The sequence below is a fragment of the Branchiostoma belcheri genome, unplaced genomic scaffold (assembly GCF_001625305.1).
Source record: "Branchiostoma belcheri isolate BF01 breed outbred unplaced genomic scaffold, Haploidv18h27 scaffold10, whole genome shotgun sequence".
NCBI classification, from domain to species: Eukaryota; Metazoa; Chordata; class Leptocardii; order Amphioxiformes; family Branchiostomatidae; genus Branchiostoma; species Branchiostoma belcheri.
Genome location: NW_017802380.1, coordinates 1,927,166 through 1,945,767, shown reverse-complemented (window position 1 = coordinate 1,945,767; position 18,602 = coordinate 1,927,166). Strand labels below are relative to the sequence as shown.

General features: G+C 38.8%; 1 protein-coding gene across 3 annotated transcripts in view; it reads left to right on the top strand.

Moving 5' to 3' along the window:
* Positions 1-18,602, top strand: part of LOC109472614 (potassium voltage-gated channel protein Shal-like) — a 57,458-nt gene that overhangs the window by 33,389 nt on the left and 5,467 nt on the right. For 2 of the 3 annotated variants that reach the window (XM_019772433.1, XM_019772424.1), the window contains exons 3-5: positions 4,898-5,060; positions 15,397-15,489; positions 17,871-17,963. In XM_019772433.1, coding sequence (XP_019627992.1) covers positions 4,898-5,060; positions 15,397-15,489; positions 17,871-17,963 — 349 coding nt within the window. Of the gene's footprint in view, positions 1-4,897; positions 5,061-15,396; positions 15,490-17,870; positions 17,964-18,240; positions 18,325-18,602 lie in introns of those variants that run through there. The other variant, XM_019772443.1, reaches the window with a different exon arrangement.

Genomic DNA, 18,602 nt, shown 5'->3' with positions numbered 1-18,602 from the left:
ACAAGGATAAATATAGCGGTGGGGATGAGGTGGTTCCTGCAGGATGAGCCCGCGTGAGGTCAGGGCAGGTTATCCACATCCTAATGCAATCAACAATAAAATGAGGAACATGCCTGTTGTCATTACTTCGCTTCTCCATCTGTCATTGTCTTTCAAATGGCGTCATGGCAGGCAGGGGGCCCGAGAGGTCTCCCTCTGTTGTTCGGCCGTTTTTCCATTGAACTTGGAGGAAGTTGTCTTGGTGGAATTGTAGTTGGACTTGTTGGTGATGGACCACTGCTGGGACTCCTCTTGATGACAGGAGGGGCTTTGAAGAATAGATTGGAGGCATGGGGAACTTATTGTGCAATTTTGTCCACTGCTTTCATGTCAGGAATTGGTATATTCTGTAATTAGGTAGAAAAAGGAGATGGGACTTCTCAATGAGCTGATGCTTCTTGACTGATGTTATCTTTTCTGCCTTTCCTAACTTGATGGACTAACTTTCGTGTACTATTTCATGTAAATGTGCCTTTGTGACATTTCAGAGGTAATATTCAGTTGGTAGTTATGTTGTACATGTATACAATGTATAACAGTTTGTTTTGTCATGAAAAGAAGTTGATGCTTTACATTGAAAAATCAAGTTAGACTTACAATTTCTGAAGGGTTGAAGACAAGCTATTTTAGACGAAGATAAGCTGTTTTAAATCTATCCTCAATCTTGATAATTGCCCTTGGTTGATAAGCTTAAAACACTGTCATTTCAAAGCTTTGGATGCAACAATGTATTCCTGAATGCTTTGGTAGGTAAAATGAAAATACACCCATCTTATATCCATAGACAATCAGAGACTGTACTTCTTTCCAATTAATGATTCATTTCTAGGGTTGACATAGCCAGAAGACACCAAAGCATTTAGTACTCGATGGATAAGCAGGAAAAAAGCTTTTTGTTTCTGGAAAAATCCATTTGTGGCTGCCTTTTCTCTAAACATAGCAGAATAGATGACGTAAGCCCATGTAGTGTGGGTAGCATTCTGCATGTGATTCCCTGTACTTCCGAACCACCCATCTGTCACTGATGTAGAGAGAGATGCATCAATTAATCCTCCTGTCATGGCGTGACAGGATGAAACAATATCTGCCAAGGAAAGGCTCCAACCTACATGTGCCCTACAGGAAGCTTGTGTCACCTTCCCTCCTTTGCCAAGTTTCTATTACTCCATGAGAAAATGCATCAGGTAGTTGGGTGTGTTTCCATGTCAAAATCATTACGCCTCCATGTAGGGGTATATCATCCATCTATCTCAGCAGAATGTACAGAAATTCCTCCAAGTTACAACCAACAGGGACTTGCTACCACAGCCCAGTAGTATCTCATTGCCCATGAACAGATTTGCAAGAAATACTTATATCAAGACAAGTGTGTACATTACTGCTTTGAGAAAATAAATGTTCTTTATTCGGCTTCTCCATGGTATGACACAATGGAGGGAGAGAAAAAAACTACTTCTTGTCTCCCCTGAAATATGTTATAACAATTTTCAGGAATCCCACATGAAAGGACATTTGTAAGCTCTACAAACAGACCAAACTCTTGAATACGCAATGGGATATACAGTGAAAGGATATACCTATAGGTATTGTGTAAGATGAAGTACCTAGAATTGCTGAAATTGCCTTAAAGAACACAACGAAGGCACACATAAACCCTTGAAGTATTGTGCCGGCACCAATGAAAATACATAAACCTTTGAAGTATTGTGCCAGCACCAATGACTGCTGGATGAAAGGGACCTAAGTCATCCAAGACCATTATAGCAAACATCTATCCCATGATAAATGGTTATTTATACCTGCACTCAGTGTTTCTTGTTGGGCAAATCTATCTGAGACATCAGATATTTCTCCCCAGAGATGCCCCAGACAGCTTATCACAACGGTTCCAAAGAGGAAGAGGAGCACAAGAGAATGTGGGAAATACAGAACTCATAATAAAGTTGAGGAGTAAAGATGTTAATTTAAAAGGAATTCAAGTACAGATGATGCTAAAGCTCTAAAAAAAAAGGTATTCCAATATCTTTTACAATCCAGACATTCAGTTGAAACCTCTTCCAAGACAACTTTGCCAGGTTATTGTGTTCTTGACACATGTGCTTGTGTTGTAATTAGTCCATGGCTTTGTTTTGTTTGTGGTTTTATATACAATATTACTCTTCAATAAATAATGACTCCTCTGGCTTGGGGGCAATGGCTTGAGGCCCTAATATTAGAAAGGACTGACTAGATCTTCATACAAGTCCCCTGGCAGCTTCTTTCCAAACTGCAGGGCCCATTAAAACTGCAGATGAGCAGAATGTCTAATAGTATATAACCTTGGCAAGGAATGACACTCAGGAAGTGCTGCCTGGTTCTGATGTGTTACAGATGCTTGAAAGATTTGATATTATCGAGTCATCAGCCGCTACAATCAGGGCCAGAATTTGTTCCATGTTCCCCAGTAGCCTGTAATTGTGTAAGTATTCCTCCTGCATCCAGCTGATGAAATGGGAAAGTCGTGCCATCCTTGCCGAGACATCAATAATTTAGTTGTGACCTTCAACCCTTGCCATGTAATCACCACAGAAACGTTCTTCTCCAAACTGGCAGAAATGGCTGCCGTGGCTAATGTATCATGCATGGCCTACCACCATCGCTTCTTCTTCGATTTCTCTTCCCCCCCAGGTGATTTTCTGTAGTGACGAATATTTACGGGAGTCATTTTAATGAGCAGGCAAAACCGTTTCGGAGGAAACCACTGTGATTTCTTTTCTGCTTCATTTGATTGCTGTCAGTGCATTCTTTGAATATGATGAAGAGGTGACGGCTGCTGCTCAGGATTTCTGGCTAATTTGCAGGAATTGCATTGTCTTTTCTGCAGATCAGTGGTCCACGGGGTCAAATGGCTGCAATGGGGAGATAACAGTTCTTGATTCAAATTCAAATAAAATCGTGGCAAGTACAAAATGCAGATTTGCATATTGCATGACCTCATTGAAAATGACATTTTCCCCCCCAAAAGAAAGGGGCCCAGTGGGGGCATCCTTGATCCTGATAGGGTCTGCGTGGGTATGGCGTCGTGATCAAACCGGTGGCTACCATTTTTAGTCAAAACGAATTCAGGAAATGAAGACATTATGGAGGTGTCTCAGGCCATGCTCAAGTTGAAGCCAAGGAGACAATCACAGAAGGAAGCTTAGCTGAGAACTAGAGCTGAGGGGCTCATCCTTTCAGCGCAGAGAGCCATTGAACGGATGGATAACAAATGTGTCCTGTTTGCGTATTATTGGACAAATATGCCCAGTGGAGTTCCATATGCTGCGCTACATACACAGCAGCTTTTCCAGGCCCCCTCCCTGACCTGCACTGCAGCAAGGCCCACAGTCACCATACTAAAGGTCATGGCGCCATTCTTCCATGGTGATAAAATAAATGTTCATCAGTCAGATCCTCAACAGATTTGATTGAACAGAAGCTGCAAGAGCAGAATCTACAATCACTGTTCCAGTCAGGCCAATTACTAGTATAATTTTGTCAGTAAAATTCTTGACGAAATGATATAAAATGGAAGATGTATACTGAAAATAATAAGGCCCATCATTTAAATTTAGTTTAACCTAATGTCTTGTGATTTTCCTTCCTTGGATGCCTTTTAATTGGTCCAATCCATACTCATATTGATCATCAAAAAGTGCTACATTTAAAATTATGGCATAAAAGCATCTTAAATGTCCACTGATTCAGTAGCCACCCAAACACAGAGAATGTCTCTGCAGTTTACATCATCTTCGACCGTGGCATTCAGCAGAAACTGTTTTGGTGCCTTATGCAATATGGCAAATCAATACAAGTCTCCTCCACCCTCCACTCTGTAATTCCACCCTCCACTTACGTGTTGAGGCCCCAAGACATCCTGGCCGGCAGGATCCCCCCGTATCTATATTCCCATCATCAAGCCCTTCTCAATACTAAAATAGGAAGGAGCCCAGGTAATAGCATGATAGGATGTCCGTAATCCCTGGTGTTGAGTCTGCTGGCCAGAATTTTATTCCGCCATTGATTTACCGACTATCCAAACGGTCGTTTCGAAATCGCTATTGGAATTCAATTCGGGAGATAATTGCACACAAGAGGCAGCCGCCTATGATGGAGATAAGATTTGCATGCGGCTGGCGTCTTGCAGCGCCGAGCCCCCGGGTTCCATTTGTGCTCTGTCACCGCCAGGCCTTATATGGCATCTTGTAGACTGTGCCATTATGGGACATGGGGGACAGAGTATATATGTACATGTATATGTCTTTGCATGCAGCTAATACATACATATAATACAGATACCAAAAGACATGGTACAATGTAATACAGATTTTATATACCATACATACTTAAATATTTTAGTTAGAAATGGGCAATAATACAATATATGTTTTAAACATGGATGCTACTATTTTGTCATAGATTCAGATGTGTCACAACCATGTAACTGGATCATAGTAAGCATGCACACTGCCATTTAGCAATAATATCACAATCTCATTTATGTTAGAAAACACTCTGTACATGGCATAAAGCATGGTTTAGAGAACTATTTACAAGTTATGGGTCTTTAACGTTGACCTCATACATGCCCAGTTGAAACTGTGAACCAGCTTCTCTTAAAAGTTCATCTGTGTTGGCAGAAGTCATTATGAAACAAGATTGAACTGCAATTACCAAGTTGAGCACAAAAAATAGTACTCATCCAAATTTTTGACTGTACAACTCCAGTCTTTGTCAAGGAATGAGCAATCCACCGAATTGCAGCTCAATCTTGTTTCTTCATGTGAACCATGCAGCTTATTCTAAATATTCATCATGGCCATGTTTTCTGTTCCTACAGATATGGAGACATGGTTCCTGACACATGGGCAGGCAAGATTGTAGGGGGCATCTGTTCCCTGAGCGGTGTGTTGGTGATCGCTCTACCTGTTCCTGTCATCGTGTCCAACTTCAGCCGAATCTACCACCAGAACCAGAGAGCAGACAAACGGAAAGCCCAGAAGGTACGCTGCCTTTCCTATCTCCTACCAAACACAATTGTCAATCGGTTCTCTGCCCATGTACTCACAATTAGAAAATACTTAGCTTTCTAAAGTCCTTCCCACACCATTCATGGCATATAGGCAGCACCGGTCAATTTCTTTAGTGCTAGGCCACACAATTTTGTGCAATCACAGTAGGGGGCTAGTCCTCTGGTATGCACTTCCTGATACATGTAGCTAACATAGAAATGTTTACACTATAAGATGAAGAAAGGGATAAAGGCCACATACAATATATGTGCTAGACAACAATTCTACCATTGTTTGTAACATGCTAGAACCATCTACAAATCCAAGACCTACAAAAAAGTGTTATCAAATCTTAGCCAATAGAAGGTTTTAATGAATAATGTAACCTAAAAGAAGAGCACAATACCATTCAAACAGCAAAGAGCAAGACAGCTTCAGGATTACATAACTTGCAAAATGCTGCAAACATCAAAGTGGAAAGCAGCACCGCAGTTTCAGCACCAAGGAGATGTCCTATGTGGCCACAGGAACCACAGTTCATCTTCAAAAGTCTGAATCTTACAATTAATGTTTCTAAACAAAAACTGCTGCACAATGAGTGATCCCTATACAGATATATTACATATTCTTGCAAATTAGTTGAAAGCATCACATATCACTAAATGTCATTCTTCTATATTATCTAGTAGTACCTTTTCCATTTTCATGGTGGTGTTTAGTCCCTGTTCTAATAATATGCCGCCCTCGCAGCATATTATTAAACAATAAAATTATCATTTTAACAAAACTGATAATAATTAATTTGCAAGTCCTGGTTCCTTATGTGTTAAAAAAATGTGCAAAGATGAGGCTTTGCCCATAGGGAGCATTTTGATCTATGATACCATTACATTTACAACACCCAGACTTACAGTATATCCAAGGGGTGGAAGATTAGCCTCAGCACTTTGTGACATCAACATTGCTTTTTAGAGGATCATTAATACTGACATTTATTGTTGACTCTACATATTGCTGAGTTTACTGTTCTACCTTGGGGCTCAAATGACAATAAATTTTGGATTGCTTGCACATCGTAATAATGCACAAAAGGAAACAAGAAAAGAAACATCTCAAACCTCCATAAAATGCTTTTAGTGAATTTCTTGTTTTATTTATGATAATTGTGAATATTTGGCTGATTCTGTCTATGCATTTTCCTACTGGCTCCCATAAGGCAACAGAAAGTAGGAAGTCGAAGACAGAAAATGAGATAACCTTTTCTGGGACCTTTGACCTAACTTCCTGTCAGTGTCCTCAATGTATCAGGCATGTGGAAATAACTAAAGAAACACAAGCAAACACACACAAACACGAACAGACTAAACAAAACTTAGTACATGGAGGTAATAAAATACTGAGGTCAAAAACAAGGCTGGTACAAATGTATAACTGCTTTTTCCTCGGAAATCAACCCAATCACTATGCAGTGCAGAGACATTCGCAGGAAATACTACAGTAGCTAGGCTTGGGAAATTCCCTTCCCATCAATACCCTGCCTCATAATCCCGAACAAGAGCTCCCCGATTAGTGGGGCAGAATAAGTAAGGGAAACTGGTCATTTCCCTTCTGCAGAACACATGAATAGATTACCTGATGGCACACTGACCCAGCCCTGAATTCAAACTACTGTGAATGCATTTACTTTTGTTTGTAGTGATTTTATTTTGCAGCATAACAGAAGGTTTTTGCAGTGTTAGGAATCCATAATTAAAACATCTCTGTAGCACAATCTATGAGGAAATACATTTTGCAGTGTCACGAATTTGCAGTGAAGAAGTCACAGCGATAATAAAATCACCGTGAAAGTTTCTGCCTTTACAGTAAGTTCCCAGATATCTCTGTTCTCACTCTATCTATTCCAAGAACCCATCATGGAATCTCCCACACGTTTCTTATCAAGACTTCTTTAATAAGTCATGACTGCCAATTTCCAGAATTATTAATGAGGGTACAGAAATAGCATGCCTCATATCAAATGATTGTGGAAACAGGGAGTCTTTCTCCATATTGATTTTCCATTAGCAGCGATGGCTTGGCAGCTTCCATTTGTAAAAGTTTCAACTTTTATTTTCATGTAGCACAAATATCTTTTACAACTTGGCATAGGATGAATGTTAAAAATGCTATGAGCTTTCATCAGTGTTAAGGCCAGAAAAGTTGCTTAAAACTGAGGGGATTCAACTGAGAAATTCTTGGAGAACGCCTTCCAAATATACATGTACATATGTACCTACAGAATAATATACTTGTGTAGCACCACAAACCACCAGTAGGCAACTGATCCCACACAAGAAATATCAGTTACATACACAAGACATTCTTTCAAATATCACATCACATGGAGGAAAACAAGTGTGAAATAGCAGCTATAAACTCCTTTCATCTTTTAGTTTTATGGCTGCAATATGTCAAAATTCTGTCACATTTTAAGGCATCTAAAAATTGATTTTCAATTTGTTACAAGAAAAATTGGTTTGTATTCCGTCCAGATTGACAAATGCAGAGTCTATCAAATGTATCCATTGTACTGAATGATCTTATTTTCATTCCAAGCACAGTTTTGTTGAGATTGGATGACACAGACATGTGACAACATGAGCCATCATGACAGTTGGGGTCTTGTGACCTATGTCACGACAATACCTGTAATCTAAAAGAGCTTTGCTTAATCCATTTTTATGGTAATGCTGCTTCAATGGAAATAAGCATTTTACAACATCTCCCATTTCACTATAGGTGGGTTTTAAATCACAAAATTATAAAGTATATTTGTGTGATATTACTTACAGTAAATGTCTTAACAGTAGAACAGCTTAACCTTTTTCTTGCTACCTACAACATGTAACAGCATAATCCAAACAAAGTTGATGCCAAGCAGCTTACTTTGCATGGTGAAAGTTTAACTGAATGGAATGCTACATTGGCAGGTCAAAAGTCAGCCTGTTTTTACATTTCCTTAAAAACCGAACAATCTGATTTCAAGGCACAAAGTGGTGTAGCATACACGAAAACGTGTACTGTGCACGATCCATTAACCAGAGGGCCTTAATCTGTATTGGCCAAAGTCCATCTCTATGCATTTTATCAACCATTATATCCAACAGCTCATAAAGCAGTGGTTTACCTAAGTGTGCTGCGTGCGTAGGCAGGCAGGTTATGACCTCACGGTTGGCTGTGAACATCACGAGGTTCGTGACTGTCCAAATCATAAAGACTGGGGATCAGACATAATGCAGTGATGTAATTTCGATAAGGCCACTCTAGTTCAGTTTTTTGGTTAACATTTTTTTCCTCTGGATTTACAAATTCAGGAAGGAAGATTCCTTGTTTTAAAATATTGTATACAAATTTTATATGTTTGATTGAAGTTTTTTTTCTAGATTACAAAATTAATGCAGGAAAAGAGGATAATTCTTATCAAATATGTTATACAAATTTTACATGTTACCATAAATGTAAAATAGAGGTAGCTTTTCCTTTTTTGGGGGAGCTCACATGTCCAATCAGAAATGCATATCATACGAATGCAATAGAGCCTGCTGAAAAATGAGGCTTACCAAAAGGACGTACATTTCTGGCACGTAATCAAGGACATCAAATCAGACACCTGTGGTCCATGCACTTGAGATGATTCCGTGCAGTAATACAGAATCATCCAATATGAACCAAATGTTGTCCGAACCCATCCAATTGCAAATCCCCCCCTTCCAAAGCCCTGATAGATCGACCCAGGGGTCATCCCTGACCCTAATCAAAAGATCTGCTGACCCACTTTTCCTGCAGATGTCTCCCCGGATGTTGTTTGAGAAATATGGCTGACAATTAACCCAGATTCCTAAACGTCATTCCGTGCAAGCAGTAACTCTTTTTTTCACCACTTATAAGCCCTGAGTGAGCGCAATCAATCTTCCATTGTAGCAAAACTAGGGGTAAACCTGTTTCCTATTCAACACACAAGAAAATAGATACCAAGGTAGGAGGAATACATTACTGAGGAAATCTAATCCGGAGGTTGTTACATACTAATATGGTCGACCCAAATGCTGTGTATGATGAATCTGAATTCTGGTACAATGTTGTGAAATTCATGGGAAGGGGGGGGGGTTGATGGAGATACATGTATAGCATAAATGGCATTTCAAGCTTAAAAAAACAAATGTGTCATGCAATAAGATATAACGTTCTACTTCTTTTTCAAACTACAACCAAAGTTGATTGAAATTTACATAATGTTTAATGTTAATGGTTTGAAACTTTTGGGAAGAAAAAAACATTTAGTAATTGTTTCATTATCTCTTATTGATTAAGAAGTCAATCCAAATAATGGATCTTGCCTGTATCATTACAGCAGCCCCTTTGTAGATCAAAACATTGTAAGAAAATAAACAATTTCACAGAGCTACCATATCAATTCATCACAACGGATCTCCAGCATACACAAGTTATAATAAGGCCATCCTTCTACATGCATTCTGATGTGCTTCAAGTAGCTCCACATAAAGGATTATTGATTGCAAGTCAGCCATTTTTTTTCACAGGATTTGCTGTGTTGAGTTTGAAAGGAAAGAAGATCCTTGCATTCATAATACTGAAGAGTACAGTTCCAGTGATACAGGTGCCTGGGCCTAGTGTTTGGCAGAAATTGATGATACTGCCAGGATCCTCACAGATTCTGATCGGGCGTAGGAAAAAAATGTTGTGTTTCCTGTTTCAGTCTTTAAAAAAATTAGGGTCAGTAGGTAACACGTTAGGGATTATCTTTTTTTTCATTCTTTTTATTATGAAACTTGGGCAATCTCTAGTGATCCAACTTGTTATCCAACTCATACAAAATGACAGTACAGCTTAACAAAGTAAAACTTGCATGGGGACACTTACAGTTTCAGTGTCAATGTTGGAAAAACATTTTATCACTCAGGTGTCAGATCATAGAGCTATAAAAGGTCGGTCAGGTTGAAATTTTTATGTGCCTTGCAGGGGTCCACCCCAAAAAAGGCTAGGGTTATCAGGGAATGAAATTACTTTTTTTCTTTCCAAAATCAGGCAGAAATCAATGCGCATGGAAGTCATCCATAAATTTCCCTACTGTGGCCTTAGTCTGACACAGGAAAAGTGTGATAACAGATCAGCAGCCTGAGCTAACTTACTACACCTCCATGATGGAACGCCTGCTGTCTCTTTCCTGAACTAGAACATGAATCATACTGAAGTTTTTTTGTTGGTTTCCGGCCCGGATTTTTCCATGTGAGCTGACATACCACATAACGTGACATGCCAGATATCAAATCCCTGCCGGTATAATTAATGATTGAGCCCACCCTCTTTGTTCTTGATATTGTGCCACTAAACCTCATAATTTGCAGACAAAAAAAATGCAATTTGCATGGAGCAATCAGGACATTAGTAAGTTACTCATTTGCATTTTACATTGCTTTTATTTATAGACAAAACACAATGAAACTCTTAAACCTACTCTGTACTGTCAGCTAATCAGTTAACCTCATTTTTCACTGTGAATAGCAGAAATTACCTTATTAGTTGGGAGTTTTAGTATGTTGAGGTTATAAATCGCACCAATTAGCTGCAAATTATGACATGAATGATAGGCATTCAGGGACCTAAAATTGTTTCAGCACACTGAGGATTAAATAATGAACATTAATTTTTGTGTGTCAGCTAGTAAAGTCTTCAGGTTCTGTATCAACTCTAAAATGCTCATATGTTGGGCTCAACAGTTGAAGAAAGTCCTTGTCTTTTTTCATCTATCAATAGCATAGCAGTGGTTTGATTGTTCAAAATTCATTGCTTGGATTACAAACTATTCTGGTATGTTGGCTTCATGTCTCCCATCATACATTTTGGGGCTATCTTAGACTGCATGTGCCTGTTTTTTTTACCTGTCACTTCATATTTTTGCTGAAAAAAATCTGAGAACCAACAAATTAAATTGGTGCGGCCCTACGTGTAAATTATCACAAATGACTAATAATTGTTAATGTTAACCCTAATTCGAAATGGACAGTCACCATCTAATGTTAACAGATTGAACAAAAGCTTTGGAACAAACAGGCTTGTACCAGGAGTCATTGAACCCTAGTAGGAACGACCTCTGTCCTTGGTGCTGAAGGTCATGTGTTATAAATGGTGCCTTCCGCTGGGTTCTGGAACACCACTTCTTTTTAATTTCTTGGCTCTTTTGCTCCGCAACATTTGATCACTTACTTGTTGAAGGAATGAAAGAATTGTGTCCAAGACATGCCTAAAAGGATTCCTTGGAACACCCAGCTTGTGATGCTACCATTTGCATGTAAATGAGGTATGGATACGCATGCCTCGGCTAAACCATGTGAGCTCCAATCCATGTCATTAATACTCTGACAGTCTGACCATCATTGAACCTGGTCGATTGCTGGTGAGGCTGCTTTAGGGAAAAGATGATACAAATTTCTCAATCAATTTTAAAGAAGATATTAGTAGTAGTACTGCGAAATATCAACCCATGATGTAGACAAAAATCAACATTGAAATGCTTGAAACTGTAAAATTGAGATTACTTGATTGATTGATTGATAGAGAAGGTATTGGGGGTAGCTTTTCCTTAATTATGACTTCCTTTTCAAACTCAACAAGACTATTTGCACTACATGATGTGTTACCTTTTATTCCTAATTTATGATTTTTTTCACTAAATACAGTGTACTCAAACTGACAGTCTGAGACCACAATCAGTGAAACTCTTGTCCACCAGCCTAGCCATGTAGTAAATTCCACTCACATGATAGCGGCAGAAGTAAAAATCCGACCATTTACAGACTCAGCCAATCGTCTAAAAATATCCCATCCTTTCATCCGGAGGTACATCACAGGGATACAAAGGCAGCATGTGATCTCTGCGCGAGATAGGAGACTGGTTAGTTAGGACTGTTCACAGGAGGGGATATATCCTCCCACACACAATGGAAGATCACACAATGGGCAGAATGGGTGATACGGAAAAGGACATTAATTCTGGGGGTATTCTTCACTTGTCAGACACTGGGACTTCCGCTACAGTAGAAATTCTACTGTATTATCGCTAAATCTTCAACATATGGTACATCCTGAATTTTGGAGTTCATTAAAAAAGGTGGTCATAATGTGTTAAGTTTGTAACATCCACTAACATAATTGCACACAATACCCTAAGGAAGACATTACATTACAGAAATTTATGATGTTATCAAGACCTTCACAAAAATGTGTTGAACGCCTGGATATCTGAAGTGTGCATAAACTCACCGTATTAAAAATGTGGTGATTTTACGTTGCCTGACAGAATATTATGACAGTTGATGTTACCATTTTCCAAATCTCCACATTTTTTAAAAACTTGCCAGTAATGACCGGGGCCGCGTTTTAAGTGTTCAAGTGGGAGGTCAGGGGTCGCATCAGCGCATAAGTACAAAATTACATAATATGCAATTAACAGTACATTTCAAACTACTTTACAGAATGCTTTACATGACCGAACAGCCGAGTCCTTTTATTGCACTCTTGCACCAAGTTTGCTCGCTCAGGACAAATGGACAGAGGTCAAAATCAATGTTGTCCTGCCAGCCTGCACCTGTCAAAATTAGGTTAGGACCAGCCAGATGGAGCAGAAAGCACTGTGTGATTATTTATGAGCCGGCTTCCGAGTCTTGCAGGGACGCTGATTGGAGATCCAGACACTGATTTTATCAGAAACACACTGGGGATACTGGAAATACCTGCAGGAGTGGATTCTAAAATAAGGGGTCCTAAAACTGAGTGGGTCGCAAACTAGGCTTGATGCGACTCTGAACTAGGAGTGCTTTTGATGCCTGGGTCGTTTAAGTGCAGTAATGCCACCTGCTAAGTCTTTGCTATTAGGACACCTTTTTAAAAGCAGAATGATGTTATGATGTTCAATGTTCCAACTTTGTCTGGGATAATTGCTGAAAATATCTTCATTTAAAGATAGATCTGTTCAGCAAAGGTCACAAAGGGTCTAACAGTTACAGAGCAATGGATGTCTCTGAATGATAGTGAGGGGATGTACATCATGCATACTCAAGAGTCGCTACGCAGGAAAGATTGAGATGACTGGAAGTAGAACTGTAGTCTCGTGGCATTCGTTAGTTTGCAGCAAAGTCACCTTACAGACGGGCCGTTCTATTTCAAAGTCTGATGGAGAAAAGTGCAGGTTGGAAATGAAAGACAAATGAGGCAAAATGCTGCCTCTCATATTGGCAATAGGCAAAGCACTGCTTCTCATGCCAGCATAAAATATGGGTTTCCTGACTTATATTGTGAGCTATGGTGTCCTACTGTACAGAGGGTACCCTCATCTGTCAATACAAATTGCAAGAGGAAACATACCTGTAATCTTTCACAGGGGGAGAAAACAAAGATCTGATTCAAAGATGAAAGCTGCTTGTACAGAAACACAAACAAACAAACAAATAAACAAACACACAGAACTAAAAAAAAAAACTGAAGGTAACAAGAATAAATTATAACTGAAAACATTGTTATTATGTATAATCATATGTCTGAGACCACAAAGAGCTTTTCCACAGGATCAGACTGAAACACAAGCCAGGGATTAAAAACTGAGTTTTACGATCAACAACCTTTTCAAAATAAGAGTTTGAGAAAAGCCAGATCAAGACATGAATGCTGCAGCAAAGCTCCTGTCTCATATTTACTAATCCTCCTCACTAAAACATTCATGTTCTGATCCGGGAAGAGAGGAGGCAGACAAGTGACCTTTCGTTAACCCCACCTTTGACCTTTTCACAAAATGCCAATTCACCTTTAGAACCAGGATAATGTCAAACTCTGGACCATTCTGCAATTGTCTTTAACTTCAAAGGTTCCAGCATTGTATTGACAGCACATGAAATATTAAATGATATTGTAGGATTTCTTAACTTAATGTCATAACAGATAAATAGAAAAATATCTGTAAGCAACTTTTTTTTCCAAGATTAACCTTTCATGTGAAATCATCAGGACCAACGATGGTATTCAGACATTTTTTCCGTTACACAAAACTTTTTGAAGGAATACAGGAAAGTTCATATTTCTTCAACATTTCATTGTTAATATGATGAAATATTGAATAATTACCAGTGAGACAGCAAGTTGACAGTTTGTCATTGACTTTAGGTCCTCTTCCAGGATATTTCAGACAGTGAAAGGCAGCAGGGGATGTCAAACTTGTCCAAAAGTGGATTTTGACAGGTTGTGAAGTCGTGAAATTAAAAAAGAATGATCTGCAAGATAAATTGCTTACTTCTTCTTTTGTTTCTATCCTCTTCTATTTCTTCGAAGTATTTTTCCAGAAAGCTAGGCCCAAACAAAGCAATAGACCAGGATTTACATCTCTGTGGATGGATTCAAATCCCCAATGCCCTTGATTCTTCTCTACGACAATATACTACATCAGTACATGGCATTACATGAAGGCATTGCCCCCAAACAGCTATAAATTAACAGTTACTGTTACATGGATTACAGTAGAGGGATAGTTGTGATTGATGTACACATGCAACACTGCATGTCTTAAGTATGCAAGTACTGTAAATTACATATACCTGGAAAAAGATCCAATTTAAACAGAAAGACATCAAGAAGTGCTTCTATTCTGATGCACCTTCCATATGCAGTTTTGTCATGTACACTATTCTTCACACATGTCTGTATTATATAGTGCCACATACCTGTACAGTATCGCAATATTGATAATAGGTACTTACATTTGTACTTACTTTAGTTACAAAAAACATGTATAATAGGTACAGCTCCAAAATACTGGAACATCAATGTACAGGTGCTGGTCCCGAATAGCTTTTATTTATAAGTATGTAGCTTTTGGACCTGTTTTATAACGTATTATTTCTGTCACAGTGATGAATATAGCCCTAGAAAAAGATGAAATTGTGTGGGTATTGAAATCAGTACCATATTGAAAGCCTATTAGGTTCTCTGCATCTGAAGTCTAAATAAACATTCTATAAACTGTTCATTCATGCTTTTTATTATTCAACACCACAGGTTATATTGTCAATTTGATTGTACAGGTGCAAGACCTTGTACCCAAACCTCTGTACCAGTACCTGTACCTGTTATGTTTAGGTACATGGCACTAGTTCATGCAGATGAATCTAGTATGCTTTCAATGCTTCAGCACGGCATGTATACATTAAGTCTAAGAAGAAAAACAACACCAAATAAGGCATTGATATCTCTTAACTCTTTGACATATCTGTATGCCCTGCAGCAAGCCAGACTAGCTAGGATCCGAATAGCGAAGAACGCAAGCGGTGCACACTTCATCAACAAGAAGAAAAAGGAACAAGACAGGGAAGACAAGGTGAGAACATCCTCATAAATAAAGTCTTTATATCAAACATAATAATCTCACACCTCTTACCTGCAATGAGTAAAAATATGCTGTTTTCTGGCTAACACACTAAAACTATAATAAAGATGGTACTTTTATGTGATGTTAATTGTGTTTCCTTCCAAAATAATTTTAATGGCCATCTCATCCCCCAAAAAGATGTTTTTACTTGCTTAAACCTTGGACATGGTCTGATTGACTGTAACAGTTACCAGTAATCGATTAAAAAATGTTGTTAACATTTTACATGATACATGTAGGTTATAAGTGTATTCTGATAACTGTACATGGGAGAAGTAAATGTATTCCTTTTGCCCAATACCTGTGACAGAGTAACTCCATATGTCATCCGGAAACCTCTGTCCTAATCATCGACGCTGCTTCCGCTCTACTCCCCCCAAAAAATTTATAGCTTTCATATCACGTTTCATATTTATGTCCCCGTCAGTTGTACCCCTGGGGGCCCAGGAACTTGTAGCACAATGACAATTACATGTTCCGGGTGTCCTGGGATAAAAGAGTCCCATCTGTTCAACGTACGCGGTCTACATCTTCACCTATATCAAATCCCCTGACCTGATTGTGTCGTACATTCATCACTACCTACACAAAGTCCCGCTCCCCTCGCCAAGCCCGCGCGCTGGTGGCGCTATAGTCTACCGGGAAATAGATGACGGAATCTTGGCCTTATTGTGTCAGAGTGTGGCCGGGAGAATGACATCTCGGTACGTAAAACCGCGTCACCTGACCGAGCGGCATTATCGGGGGTTAAGCTGTCCATCGAGGTCAGAGCTTTTATGGTGCAGGGTGGAGATACACGTGACGGGAGCCCCATGACGTTGATTACCAACTTGGCTTGAATGTTTTACAGATAAAAGAAGATGACGTTTTTCTTTCGCTGATGTTATGATCACAATAATTAACCTTCTTTCTGCTAAGCCAGCCTCTTGGCACCAAATTCATGAAGTAAGATATTACACGTGAAGGTAACCCCATGACGTTGATGACCAACTTGGCTTGAATGTTTTAGAGATAAAAGAAGATGACGTTTTTCTTTCGCTGATGTTATCACTGTGACAATTAACCTTCTTCCTGCTAAGCAAGTCACCAAATTTATAATGGGAGATACATGTGGTTGCAACCCCATGACGTTGATTACCAACTTGGCTTGAATGTTTTAGAGATAAAAGAAGATGACGTTTTTCTTTCACTGATGTTATCACAATTAACCTTCTTTCTGCTAAGCCAGTCTGTTGGCACAAAATTCATGAAGTAAGATATTACACGTGATGGTAACCCCATGACGTTGATGACCAACTTGGCTTGAATGTTTTAGAGATAAAAGAAGATGACGTTTTTCTTTCACTGATGTTATCACAATTAACCTTCTTTCTGCTAAGCCAGTCTTTTGGCACCAAATTCATAGTCATTGTTACAAGATGAGGCAGAAAGCAGGATTGAAGGAGCAACACACAACTTAACAAAATGCTGTAACGGTTACAAGTTCTAAATCACAGTGGATGCATACAAATTATCAGTAATAGATAACGTTACAGATAAAATCTATTTCGGTGCTGCCTTTAGTGAACACGAAACTGGAGAAATCCCACGAGACAATGACCTATATTGTTGGTGTTATCAACATACATATATCAGTAAAAGTTCTACCAGCATTGCCTTGTCTTGCTGCATGTGTGTTAAACCATCAATCGATGATTTCTCAGCTCCATGTATGCAGCTTAGCAACGTGATATCTGGGGATACAGAAACTTAACTTTTATTGTCAAAGCTTTGTGGCTGTCTAAATGAATGTGACAGGGTAGGGGGATGTAGACCTCAATCTATCATGGACAATTTGGCAGGAAATGCTGTTCTTTCTTTGGTGTTGTGGATCATCATCGGACAACATTCTGCATTTTTGGACTGAGGATTAAGGGATCAAGGAGCAAAGAAAGGAACCAGAAATGAAGGAATTTCACTTCCACATACACACATACTACTTACTTGACTGTGCATGTAGTTGGCGTGTAGGTCTCATAAGGAATCAAATCTCCCTTACTCCTAATGTTCTGCACCATCGATTGCCCTTAGTTTGGGAAGGGTTGCAACATTATTTCGTTATTTGCATGTGACCGCAGGTGACTAATATAATCACTTCAAAAATGGTAAGCTGAGTTTTTCATATCAATATTCAAATACAAAAATTAACACACACACAACAAGGATTTTCGTTCTCATCAGCCTTTGAAATGCTAGTCATTTTCAAAAGTATCATATAAACAAAAGTAACACAAGTATGTAACTTTCATTATTGTTGTGTGTCCTTACATTCACTTGGAATTGTTTTTCAGATAAAACAAGGGATAGACATTGAGGAGGAACCGAAAGACAGCCGTTTCGAGAGCCAACATCACCATCTACTACGATGTCTGGAGAATACCACGGTAAGGCGTACTGGGCACTTTTTCCTGCCATCATGAGTTGTCTTACATTTGGTTTGAAGTGCACCTTTATATGGTAGGTATCATACCTGATGAAATACAAAAATAGGTGAATGTCTTAGCACTGATGATATACAATTTTGTAATTCCTTTCATATGTTTTCATTTCAGGTTATTTGTCTTATGTGTTGTGTTTAATATTTGTGTTAACTGACTTAGTAGCTAGCTTAATTTGTCTGCCCACAAAAGAGCACAATCTTATATTTTTACATAAATACAGGGACGAGATCGTCATGCCAGATACATAAAAGTTGGTGAAAATATGTTTAATTTTGCATGTTTATTATAATAACAATCGCACTGTTTTGTGTGACATGCACAACTGCACACCCTGCATGATTATGCACAAATTGTTTGTTTGTTTGCTTTATTTTGCACTGTGTATGAGTGAAATGTAATAAAAGGCTTAACCCATCCACATCTCTAACATGCAACAGGGCACACACTGGAAATGCATGATCTGTTGCATATTTTTGTGGATATGCAATTTTGTATGTTGTATATCAATGGATTAATCCTGTTATTAACACTGAAAGTGAAAGTGTCATAAATTGTTATTCTGAGTGTCACCTTCTAAAAATC